Source organism: Monodelphis domestica, chromosome 2 (assembly GCF_027887165.1).
Source record: "Monodelphis domestica isolate mMonDom1 chromosome 2, mMonDom1.pri, whole genome shotgun sequence".
In the NCBI taxonomy this organism is placed as follows: domain Eukaryota; kingdom Metazoa; phylum Chordata; class Mammalia; order Didelphimorphia; family Didelphidae; genus Monodelphis; species Monodelphis domestica.
The window spans coordinates 405,482,370-405,496,159 of NC_077228.1; the positions used below are offsets into that span (position 1 = coordinate 405,482,370).

The 13,790-nt window shown below is 34.0% G+C and overlaps 1 protein-coding gene across 1 annotated transcript in view; it reads left to right on the plus strand.

Annotated features, from left to right (window-relative positions):
- ENPP1 (ectonucleotide pyrophosphatase/phosphodiesterase 1) overlaps positions 1-13,790 on the plus strand; it is a 110,762-nt gene that overhangs the window by 85,687 nt on the left and 11,285 nt on the right. Inside the window, exons 20-23 of the mRNA XM_001380368.4 lie at positions 2,871-3,025; positions 5,582-5,711; positions 8,463-8,543; positions 9,134-9,266. Of these exons, the coding sequence (XP_001380405.1) occupies positions 2,871-3,025; positions 5,582-5,711; positions 8,463-8,543; positions 9,134-9,266 (499 nt within the window). The remainder of the gene's footprint in view (positions 1-2,870; positions 3,026-5,581; positions 5,712-8,462; positions 8,544-9,133; positions 9,267-13,790) is intronic.

Sequence of the window (13,790 nt, forward strand, 5' to 3'; positions counted from 1 at the left end):
TTGTTTTGGATGGTCTAGACTATTAGTCATAAGGGGGACAGGAATATTTACACTGGAAATAGTGAGCGATATCATATTTAGTGGGAGCTGAATCACTCTTTATAACCACAAGGAAGATATTTTGAAGGTTTTTGTGATATTTATTAATAAAGCCTCAGGTGATGGTCATCAATTGCTTCTGCTAAGACTTCTTTATCTATGGGGTACTGTGCTAAGCATTAGGGGCCATGTTAAAGTTAGTTTACCTAAAGTTGGGCTAATAAACTTCTGAATAAAAAATAGTAATATTCAAATGACTGGTTTTAAAAACAACAATTTTCATCTGTGCATTTGATGCCATTTAGATGAAGCTTGGAATATTTTAAACATCAATCTTCCAAACATTCTAAGAACAAGGTGGGCTACTGAATTCTAACTATAAATTGGAGAGTGTCTGATTTTCTTGTATGGAGATTCTGTTGCTTCAATTTCCTTTTTAAAGTAGTTGTGCTCTTCTGAATATAATATTTTGATCAGAAATTTTAAGTAGCCTGTAAAGTTTGACTTGTATTTCCAATGTGCCAGATGGTAGAGACAAGATCTAAATGGAGGTCAGAAGTCTGATCAGAAATCTGGACTGAAATGAATAAGGTGACAATTAGTAGGAATAAATAAATGTAAAGTATTATATTGGTTCAGAGGTCACTTGCATGAATACTGGATCATTTAGACATGGCTAGATAATGTGAAAAAGAATTTTAATTATTTTTGTAGCTCTTTAAAGTTTTCAAAGTTATTTTATAAATATTAACTTGTTTAATCCTTGCAACAATCTTGGAAGGTAAGTGCTAATATATTCTACAGATAAGGAAAGTGAGGCAGACAAGAGAAAGGGAACACACATTTATATAGTATCTACTATGTGCTAGATACTATGCTAGGTTGTTACAAATTTCATCTCATTTGATCCTCACAAGAGTCCTGAATAGGAAATGCTATTATTACCCCCATTTTACATTTGAGAAAAATAGAATCCAACAGAAGTTAAGTGACTTGCCCCGAGTCACATAGCTAGTTAGTGTCCAAGGTGAGATTTGGACTCATTTTCTTGACTTCAGAGATTCAACACTGTACTCCCTAGTTGTCTTATGCCATTTTTGTGGAAAGCATGTGCAATGAGACAACAATGTGACCTGGAACAACAGAAGTCAATAATCTGAATTGGAAGTTAAGAGAATAGATGTAAGTGTAGCCCTTGTTAGGTATAAAGATTGAGATTGGACCTTTTATGTCTTTGGCATAAAGATAAAGGAGAAATTTCCCCAATACCAATGGAGTTTGGTATATTTTCTTTGACTTATAGTTAGAGTTCCCTAGGACAGATAGAGTTAAATGACTTGTTCAGTATCACATAGCCAGTATGTATCAAAGTAGCCTGGAATAATAGAAGAAAAATCTTTTTCTAATATATCATTGTGATGACAAGAGGTGAGATTTCGTTCTTAAAACTCATGTTAGTGGGATAGAAAAACGAATATGGCTTTTATAAAGCCAGCAAACAAAGCAAAGCAAAACTCCAAGTTATAGTCCCAGTGATGTTCCATTGTCTAAATTGAGAGAGGCTTCTTGCAAGGTTAGCCAGAGGATGATACATATTTTTGTTTGTTTTACTCATAGACATCCTCAAAGGTCCTCTACTAAGCCAGAAAGGGACTATGAGATGCCTTGATAGATGATTGATAGATGGAATCCCCACACAGATAAAGTCAGGATCCTTGAAGTGTTGAAGAAATATAGTGTCCAAAGTGAAGGAAGTTATCATCCCCCTATAATTTACCTTATTTAGGTTATGTTCAGATTATTGTGTCTCGGTCTGAGGGTTATGTTTTAGGAAGGGTATTAATAAACTAGAGTATGTTGGAAGGAGAATAACCAGAATGGTCAGAATAGACAATCACTCCATATAAATATTAGTTGAAGAATGTAGGGACTCTAATCCTAAAGAAGACAGGAAATGAAATGGCAGAATAACTGTCCAAGATTTTGAAGAACTACTATTTTTTGAAATATTAAACTTGTTTTGCTTGGCCTCAGAGGGTAGAAAACCAAGATGAGTAGAAGATAGATTTTTTTCTCTTCTCTAAGGAACAAAAAACAAACTTCCTAACATTGATGTTTAATAGTAAAATTGATTTTCTCATTGCACAGTTACCCACTACTGAGGAAGTTTTTCAGCTGAATCTGGATGACCGCAATAGTAATTGGGGGATATCATAAAGGGAATTCCTTCTCATATACAGGTTATGAAGTGATCTTTAAGATCTTGCCAAATCTAAGATTCTATAATTCATTAATTTTTAGTTTCATAGTTGCTAACCTATATACTATACAATTTGATTATCCCAAAAAAAAAATCACTTTTCACCCCCCCAAAAAAACTTGTTCATTTTCAGGTGTTAAGAAATTTTCATTCTAGGTAGGTCAAAAAGCTAAGAAGGACTAATATTAAAGACAATCAAATTTGACAATAATAAAGAACAAAGGATTTTGGAAAATTTCATAAACTTAGTTTGAAATGACCTTACTTATGAAAGCATATACTAGTAAATTTTCATTTCCTAAACTCACAGTGGTTTGTTATTCTTGTTTTCTCTTTATCTGTTCATATGCATAAGCTATAATGATCTTTTTAAAATGTTTTATAATGTAACTATTTACAAATAGGTTTAGAGCACAAAAACTGATTTCCAAATTGGGATAAACAGAGTCAAATAGCAAATGAATGTATATGGGGAAAATGCTTTTCACTTTTGCAGATATGCTAAAGGTATTAAAATGGTAACTTTGTTTTCTATATCCTGTTTTTTTTCTCCCTTCCCTTACAATTTTAGAAAAGGTGATCAAGCGTAATATCTTGCCCTATGGAAGACCCAGGGTACTTCAAAAGAACAGCACTTTTTGTCTTCTTTACCAACACCAGTTCGTAAATGCATATAGCCGCGACATCACGATGCCACTCTGGAGTTCCTATACTGTTGACAAAAATGCAAGTATATGTGACTGTAGTGTGCCCCTCCTCATAGATGGTTTAAATGGTCATTATTAAGCAAAATAGTAAGGAAAAATTTGTTCATAGTCCATCTTGATTTATAACCAAAGACTGAGATCTAGGAGATTTGTATCCAGTCAGTCTTGGCTCTTCTTTCTATGGTCTATGTGATTTGGGGCCAATTGCTTAACTTAAATTCTCAGGAACTTGGCTTCCATGTCTGGAAAATGAAGAAGTTAGATTAGATCTCTGAATGTTTTACCTAATTGTAGCATTCTCTGAGCCTCGAATAGCCTTTGCCTTTAATTGATTCTATAACCTTGTGAAAGCAATTTAACATCAATTTTTTCATCTCTAAAATTAGGTGTGTGATCTAAATAATTTCTAAAGTCTCTTTCAGCTGTAACATTCTAAAATTGTGTTTTTAAAATACTGATTGATACCTATGGAGTCAATCTGGTTTAGTCAGGTAAACTGACCAGGAATTTGCCTGAATTGTAATCTTTTCATTCACTTATTCATTCAGCAATTAGTTATTTAGAGCATAGTTTGTGGCTAGCACTTCACTGTATATATCAACCTAGTTGTCAAATAATGCTATTTCTATCCTTAATGTCTTACATATGGAGCCTTCCCTTTGCTTCTTTTGCAACCATCCTAGATCAATTTCTCATGCTTTCTTGCCTAGATTATTAATCTACTAACATGTCTTCCCATCTCCTTTCTATCAGCTTTCTATTCTGTCTTCCATACTACTCCCCAAGTAATCTTTTAACTTCATACATACTGCTGCAATCACGTCATTCCTCTGTTCACAAATCTTCAGGGAGCCAATAATAATTGACTGATAATGTACCTCTGGATTTGACATTCAAGGTCCCTAACAGTCTAGGACTATCTTATATTTTCAATAATGTCATGCTCCACATATTCTGTGTTAACAGTAGATTGCTCTTTGTTTTCAATTCTAGTCTTGTCCTCTTCCATCTGTGTGTTTCACTTCTCCATTCCATTCATTCATTCATCCATCAATCAATATTTATTAAGTGTCTACTATACAATACTGTACTAAGAGCTGGGGATACAAAAATAGCAAAAAGACAGTACCATCTCTCAAGGAGCTTACAGTCTAATGAGGGAGACAACATGCAATGAAATATATGTGTATATATGTACAAATATATGTATATAAAGAATAAATAAAAAGTAATAGTAGAGGCAACTAATATATGTTGGGAAATACTATAAAAGGTAGAGTTTTAGTTGAGGCTGAAAAGAAGCCAGAGAAGAAGAGAATTCCTGACATGATGGATAGCTAGAGAGAATGGCCAGAGTCCAGAAATGGACCATCTGGTTCATGGAACAGTCTCAGGAGGCCAGTGACACTGGACCAAAGCATATGTGTTTAAGAGTAAGGGATAAGAAGACTAGAATGGAAGGAAAGGGCTAATGCTAAACAGAACAATTTTCTACTTGCTCCTGGAGGCAATAGGAAGTCATTCAAGTTTATCAAGTGGGCAGCATGTGTATATATGTGTGTGTGTATGTGTGTGTGTGTGTGTGTGTGTGTGTGTGTGTGTGTGTGAGAGAGAGAGAGAGAGAGAGAGAGAGAGAGAGAGAGAGAGAGAGAGAGAGAGAGGGAGACAGACAGACAGACAGACAGAGACAGAGACACACAGAGAGAGAATTGGACCTACACTTTAAGAAAATCACTTTAATGGAAGAATTGAGGATAGATTGGAACATGGGAACAGCTGAGGCAGGCAAATTCACCAGAAGGCTGTTGCAATAATACAGGTGTGAGATGATGAGGGTCTTCATGGATGTGTCAGATGTTGAAGTATCAGAAGAGAGGACATATTGAAGAGAGATGATGCAAAGGTGAAATCGGCAGACCTTGGCATCCAATTGGATATGGGGGTAGGAGAGATAGTGAGAAATCCAGAATGATTCATAGGTTGTGAGCCTAAAAGACTGAGAGGATGCTGTTACTATCTGTAGTAATAGGGAAAGTAGGGTAGGGGAAAGATAAATTCTGCTAAACATGTCTACTGGACATCCAGCAATGATATGTAAAAAGCAGTTGGAGATGTGATTAGTAGTAATAGAATAGGGTAGAGAGTAGAGAGTAGGAAGGGAGGCATAACAAGTAAATATGGGCATCATTAGCATAAAATATGGTACTTAAATCAATAGGGGTTGATGAGATCACCAAGTGACAGTACAGAGGGAGAACCCTGAAAGGTACCTATAGTTAGAGGATTTGATTTGAAGGAAGACCTAGGAAAAGATACTGAGAAGGAGTGGCCACAAGAAGGAGGAAAAAGAGGAGAGTAGTGTTCCTAAGACCTAGAGAGAAGTGAATAGCAAGGAGCACAAATATCATTTTGCAAAGTCTTTCTCCTCCAGTTGCCAATTCAGAGTTATCTGAATCAGATTTTGGCCATGAAGCCTTGTTCAACCCCTCCCTGGTAAAAATGACCTTTATCACCTCAAATGCTCATGACATTTGCCTATAGCTTTTCTTTAAGCTTATCTTATTTTGTTCATTAGGATAGTTTTTCTGCAGAAGACTTTTCAAACTGCTTCTACCAGGACCATCGAATACCTCCAAGTCCCATCCGGAAGTGTTCATTTTATAAAAATAATCCAAAGCTAAGTTATGGATTCCTCTACCCTCCACGTAAGTGTAATTTTAATAAAAAAATCACTTTTAGACCTAGAGCACATTATGATGTTATTTTAGTCTATTTGCTTAATAGAAAACTGTTGGAAGTAGGATTTTTGAAAATTTAATGAAGAATTGAATTGTGTAATAATATTTTGACATGTAACAACAAGGTCAGTGCTGACAACATAGATATGATTATTTCTTCTGTTTTCCCATGTAAAGCTTAGGAGAAAGTTAAGGTAGGTGCTACATCATATCATATATATTCATTCAGTTCAACCTGCTCATTCTTATTGTTGTTCAGTCTTTTCAGTTGTATCTGACTCTGTGATTCTATTTGAAATTTTCAGAGCAAAGATAATGGAATGGTTTCCCATTTTCTTTCTAAAGTGAGTTAGTTGCACAGGGTTACATAGCTTGTAAATGTTTGAGGCCAGATTTGAATTTAGGAAGATGAATTTTCCCATTAACAGGCCTGACACTTTATCCATTGTGCTACTTAGCTGCCCTGTATCCCCTCATTTCACAGATGAGAAAACAGTGGTCCAGGGAACTAAAGTGAGTTGGCTTAGGTCCACAGCAATAGAGGTGGTATTTGAACCCTAGTTCTCTGACTCTAGAGTTACTGATGTTTTAAAAAATTGTGCTATGCATGTAACCATGAAAATTATCCTAAATTAAAAAAGAATTGCTGAACAAGTAAAAATGAAATGAATAAATAAACAAATAGATGAATAAAGAAAAAAGAAACAAATTGTACCATGCTGGCTTTATAGATGGTGGAAAGAAAGCTTGAGAGCATTTAAGATTTAAAAAAATTGTGTGCTTGAAAAGTGGTTATAAATGTCCATAGCAGAAAGGTAAATTGTTGTTCTTAAAATGGAGTCTTCAGTATATTGGTTTTTCATTGATGATATTATATCAGTCTAGCAAAAAAAAGAGGTTGAAATGAAAAAATTGCTAATCCTATTGGCTCTCATAGCCTGAGGCAACTCTCCACTATACTCTTTGGAGTGATTATCTTAGATCTGCACTTGGCAACTGCATTATAAAATAGACTTGAGGTCTATTATTAGAATTATGTAGGAGAACTTTGTGCAAGCATTCCAAAGCCAATTTGCTGTTCATTGTGTTTTTCTGGATAGTCAGTGCTATTCTAAACCCAAGGGGTAGGTATATGTATGTGTGTGTGTATATATATATATATATATATATATATACATATATATATATATATATGTTTATCTTCTCAATCAAGAATGGAGCTTAGATTAGGGAGGGATGACTGTCAATATGATTAATTTATTTGAGTGATGGTAATCAAGGAGTCTTTTTTTTTAACCAAATAATATTATTGACAACAGGTAATAGTTGACCATTGCTCCTTTTTTTTTTTTTAAAGCCTTACCTTCCATCTTGGCAGAAGAATGGTAAGGGCTAGGCTATGGGAGTTAAATGACTTGCTCAGAGTCACATAGCTAGGCAGTGTCTGAGGCCAGAGTTGAATCCAGGATCTCCTGTCTCTCTATTCCTTGAGCTACCTAGCTGTTCCTGGCACTTAATTTTATTTTAATTTTTTTATTTTAATAACTTTCCACACAAGTTTTCTGAAGTCATATATGTATATATAAAACTTTTTTATCTGTTTCTTTTTATCTTTAACTTGTTTTTACCCATTTCTATTTATCAGTTCTTTTTCTGGAGTTGGACATAAACAAGTCATTCTTCAAACAATATGTTATCTTATTTCTGCTTATTTTACTCTTCATAATTTCATGTAGGTCTTTTCATGTTTTTTTTTCAAAATCAAATGGCTTGTCATTTTAAAATTTTTAATTTCTTTTAATTTTAATAACAAATTTGAACATGTTTTCTAAAGTTATATGATCGAAAATTTCTCCCTCCCATCTTCCCTCCTCCCTCCCAGAGCTGACAAGCAATTCAATCTGGGTTATCCATGTATTATCAAATGAAACATATTTCCATGTTATTCATTTTTACAAGTCAACAATATTATAAAACCAAAACATACCCAAATAAACAAATGACAAGTCATGTGCTTTTATATGCATTATTACTCCAATAGTTCTTTCTCTGGAGGTAGAAAATATTCTTTTTCATAAGTCCCTCAGAAACAGTTCTGGATCATTGTATTGCTGTTAGTAGCAAAGTCTATCACATCTGATCATCCCACCATGTTTCAGTTACTATGTACAATGTTTTCCTGGTTCTGCTTATTTCACTTTGCATCTGTTCATGTAGATCTTTCCAGCTTTTTCTGAAATCATCCTGTCATTCCTTATAGCACAATAACATTCCATCACTGCTATATCTAACAATTTGTTCAGCCATTCCCCAATTTAAGGACATTCCTTTAGTTTCCAATTCTTTGCCAGGTCAAAGAAAGCATCTATAGATTTTTTTTTTGTTCAAATTGGTGCTTTCCCATTTTCTGGCACTTAATTTAAAAAGTATCTGCTTTTCTTTTCTTTTTTCTTTTTTTTTAAATCAAGGCAGCAATGAGTTAATGCAGAAACCTTAAAAAAAGTCTCAAGTATGTGTATGTGATTTTATTTTCTCTTTCTGAAGGAATACTACTAAACAAAAATTTTGGGAATTTGCCCAAGGCTTTGTCTTATTCTGAGAAGATGTTTTAGGTCTAAAGTGATAATCAACTTAATTTTTTTCTCATTTCTGAGGGGTTCTTTCTAATATTATTAAAAAGAACATTTTAGAAAATGTTTTTATTTTTCTCATTTTCAGAACTTACTAAAGGCTCCAATAACAGATACCAGGAAGCCCTGATTACTAGTAATATAATACCAATGTACCAGAGTTTTCAAGGTAAAAATTAACCTAGCATAAACTTTATTATTTCAATTCTTTTGCTATAGTGAGTGACAAGTATAACTTATTTTATACACTAGATATATTCCTGAAAATTCTTGTCTGACTTAATTTTTTTTTAAAGTCAGATCAATTTTAAACATAGCAAGATAATTTTTATGATTTAAAAAACAAATTACAGGAGAGTTATTTGCTGCACATATGTTTCACCATTGAGATAATAATGTTATATTTAGGTCCTATTTATGGCTTTAAATAATTTTATGTAAATCCCCAGCTGACTCATACCACAGGTGAGTAGCAGGTAGTACAGATATTAGCATCCTTTGTTTACAAATGAGGAAATAGGCTTAATGAAGTTTTAACCAAGAGATCTTATAACTCTAATTTCTGTGCTCAGTAAAGCACACACACATGTGATATTTACATATCTGTGCAGATACACATAGGCCTACATAGTAGCATATGTATATGATAGATATGCTATTTTAAAGATAGATTTGCTATATTAAATTAGCTATTTAAATTTCTGCCACATTATTATAATTTGTAATTCTCAAATAACATTTTTCTCCTTCTTGGTTTAGTCATATGGAATTACTTCCATAATGTCCTACTCCCAAGATATGCTGGAGAAAGGAATGGAGTCAATGTAGTCAGTGGCCCTGTGTTTGACTCAGATTACAATGGACTGTATGATACTCCAGAGATCCGAAAACAGTAAGAACATGTTTCTTCTGGCATTTATACTTTATATTTTTCTTTTTCTTATTTTATATTTTATATTTTTCTTAACTCAATATTAACAGGAAGTAACAATGATACTGCCAATCTTTTAAATCAGTGTCATGATTTTCCTTTTTGAATTAATTGGGGTTTATGTTTCAAGAGTGGTAAAGGCTAAGCAATAGGGGTTGCCCAGGGTCACAAAACTATGAAGTATTTCAGGTCATATTTGAACCCAGGACTTCTCATCTCTAGGCATGGCTCTCAATCCACTGAGTCACCTAGCTTACACCTTATCCAATTTTTAACAATCATTTTCTAACATTTTGCAATCTGTTCTCTCCCAGGCAAGTAATAAATAGGTTGTACATATGTCTTCATATAATACATGTTTTATAACATGATGAACATGGAAATAAAGTAAATATTGCTTACACTAGAGAAAAATTCATGGAGGAAATAAAGTGAACAATGGTATGTTCAATCTGCATTTGAACTCCATAAGTTCCTTCTATAATGGTAGATAACCTAGTTGTCCCAGATCCTATTATAATCATATACCACAAGTTGTTTAGCCATTCCTTATGTCATGGACATCCTTCTAGTTTCCAGTTCTTTGCCATTACAAAAAGAAATGCAACAAATATTTTTGTACAAGTAGGTCCTTTCCCCTATCTTTAATCTCTTTGGAACACGGACTTTTTAATGGTATTGCTGGGTCAAAGAGTATATACAGTTTTATAGCCCTTTGGGCATGGTTCTAGATTGCTGGTTCAGAATAGTTGTATCAGCTCATAGCTCCACCAAAAGTGTATTAATATCCCAATTTTCCCACATCTCCCTTAACATGTATCATTTTCTTTTTTCATCAAAACAATCCAAGGTAGTACATCAGAGTTGTTTTAATGTACATTTATCCAATTGAGTGATCTGGATCACTTTTTAAAATAAGAATAAAATAATTTTAACTTCCTTATCTGAGAATTTCCTGTTCATATCCTTTGACCATTTGTCAACTGGGGAATGTTTTGTATTCTTATAAATTTGGTTCTGTTCTCTATATATTTAAGAAATGTCAGAGAAACTTGCTATATACATTTTTCCCAGTGGTTTATTTTTTCATCTTGGTTACATTGCTTTTGTTTGTGCAGAAACTTTTTAATTTTACGTAGTCAGTTATCTGTTTTAGATATCATAATGTTCTCTATATCTTATTTATAGGTCTGTCAGGTAAACTATTTTGGGCTCCCCTAATTTGTTCACATCACTATTTCTAAAGCATGTATCCATTTAGACTTAACCTTAATATATGGTGTTCGTTTATACTAGTTTCTGCCATGCTGCTTTCCATTTTTCCCAGCACTTTTTGTTGAATAGTGAATTCTTTTTCTAAAAATTTGGATTTGTGATTATTTACTACTACCTTTTGCGTGCCCAATCTATTTCATTGATCTACCATTCTATTTCATATCCAGTACCAGATTATTATTGATGGTTGTGACTTTGTAACATAGTTTGAAATCTAGTACAGCTAAGCCTTCTTTCTTCATTTTTTCAAATTCCCTTGATAGTTTTGGCCTTTCATTTTTCCAAATGAATTTTATGAAATAATTTTTATCCAGTTTGATTGGTATGACATTGAATAAATAAACCAATTTAGGTACAATTGTTACAGAAAGGTTTTGAGGTATAGACTTAGGGTTGAAGTTTAAAATGGAAAGACTAGAATTGATGATATGCTACAAAGGTAGGGGGGAAATGGTTGAAATGATTGATCATATGATCAAGACTGTGAAAATATTAATGTGAAATCAAAATAATAATAACAGAAAAATATGTCTGATTTTATAGGATTATTATTACAGAAGAGAAAATGGAGTACAGGGGAGTGCTTTTTTGTTGTCAGGTTGGTTCATCAAAACAAGGAGACATCAGAGAAGACATACTTACAGGCATAGAAGCATAGTGTCTCAAGTATAAGGTTTTGCTGACATTCTTGCATTGCAAGTATCTGTATTTCATTCAAAGTTCTTTGGCTTGAAACTTGCCCTATTATCCTTGGTTCCCATCTGTGGCTCACTTCCTGGATATTGGGATTGGTGAAGAAACTCTGATTCCTTTTACATATGGCCTCTGGCCTTTTTTTTTTTTTTGTGAATCATGACTTGGACCAGGTCTACCTTTTGCTAGATCTGGATATATGTATGGACTCCTTTGGGAGTTCAATCATATTGTCTGACATCTATTCAAGTTCTGCCCCCTTCTTGACCTTAAGCTCAGAAGATGGCTACTTTTTGCCATGTTGTGAGACCCCAAGTAGATGCTGAAGACTTTGGAGCTATTGAAACAATATTAATTGACAATAATTGCACTTAATAGGTATAAAATTCCTAACATACACCAAAGAACAATAGAAACTAGAGGTTTTGAGCTTGAATCTAGTGGTCATTTTGAGCCAATGAATGAAAGCAATTCCTACAGATGTCTTGGCCTCCTCCAGGGTAAAACATCCTAAACAAAAATATATAAAAAGGTAGGCTATGGCTATACATAGTAAGAAACTTACTGACATACAGAAATCAAAGCTGATTGGGGGCAGCTGGGTGGCTCAGTGGATTGAGAGCCAGGCCTAGAGATGGGAAGTTCTGGGTTCAGTTCTGGCCTCAGACACTTCCCAGCTGTGTGACCCTGGGCAAGTCACTTAACTTCCATTGCCTAGCCTTTAGCATTCTTTTGTCTTTCAACCAATACACAGTATTGATTCTAAGATGGAAGGTAAGGATCTAAAAAAAAAAAGAAATCAAAGCTGAATAGGAAGAACGTATTTAAAGTCATTAACATGTATGCAATACTTAATGAATTATAAAAAAAAAACCTAACAGATTGAAAAGCACCCTGACAAATCTTGTAGAGTATCAATCGTCTATAAAGCCCATTGTCCAAGGTCTTTCTGAAAAGCTGAATATATTCAGTTCAGAAAGTGACATCACATGATGTCACTTTTAAATCACATGACAAACATCATAAACCTTGAGAAGTGCTGTGGAATAAGCAGACTACTGAAGTGAAGCAATAGTGAAGTTGTTTATAAGTATACACTATTGGGTTTGTTCACTGTGAAAGAAAATGCCTTTACTCTGTGGAGTCTGTTAAATCATTGAGATCTAAGATTATCATCAAAAGGCCCTTTGACATTCATTCAGTCCACATCAATATGGCAGCAGAGGAGCACAGACCAAATGGTGAGTCATGTTTGTGGAAACAAAGGGTAGCAATGTTATAGTGGAAATTTTTATGGCTTATTGCCAACCACGTAAGGTTTATCCATAGGCAGCCTGTATTTAGTAATTAATGTAATTTAAGAAAACAGTGGAAACAGCTCAACAAATCAATATAGCCCAATAATCACTAAACTTTTAGTGCCTTTATACTTAGCAAGACATAGGGGGCAGCTGGATAGCTCAGTAGATTGAGAGTCAGGCCTAGAGACAGGAGGTCCTAGGTTCAAATGTGACCTCAGACACTTCCCAGCTGTGTGACCCTAGGCAAGTCACTTAACCCCCATTGCCTAGCCCTTTCCACTCTTCTGCCTTGGAACCAATAGTATTGATTCCAAGATGGAAGGTAGGGTTTTTTTTTTTAAAGACATAATCTGATAAGTAGAATTATACAGCCGAAGTTCACTGTCTTTCTTGGACTGATACACAAATCCATACAAAATATTTGTTCATTCATCTCAGTTGTGTTCAATTCTTGGGTTTTCATGGCAAAGATACTGGAGTAGCTTGCAGTTTCTTTCTCATAAATAAGGAACTGAGGCAAATTAAGTGACTTAACCAAGATCACATAGCTAGTAAATGTCTGAATCCAGATTTGAACTCAGGAGGATGTCTTAACTGTTTCCAGCCTTGGCACTCTATTCACTGTACCACCTACTTGCCCTTAAATGTCCTTGAAGAACTTGACCAATTAATTCTATTGGAAGTGGACAAATTAACCCATATTTGAACCATTATCCACAATATCCAAGGAAATAAACATCTGTTCATACAAATTAAAAAAAATCTTCTTAAAATCTGTCACCATTGCAAATACTTGTAATTTCAAAGCTACATGGAATGAAAAACTTACAAAATCTAGAGACCTGACTAAAAAGATCAACATCATGTGGGAACCAGCTTGTACTTATACAAAGAATGCTTTCAGTGAGTCTATAGAATATTACATTTCAATGCCAACTAATTACAAAAAAGTTATTTGTGTAATAGCCTAAAGAACACTGAATATAAAAGAATGATAGCAGAATAACACTTTATTCTAGGACTATTTCTATGTGTACCCTGTTAAAAAAAGATGAGAATGAGCTAATTACAACTAATATGTATATATTATTTATGGTTTCCACATGGATTTGCACTTCTTATCTTCAATTTCCTAATGATGAGGGCTATACAAAAGTAGAAATGGCCTATATTGGAAAATAGTGTTTCCCCCTCATTTCTGTTTAGTCTACTTGTT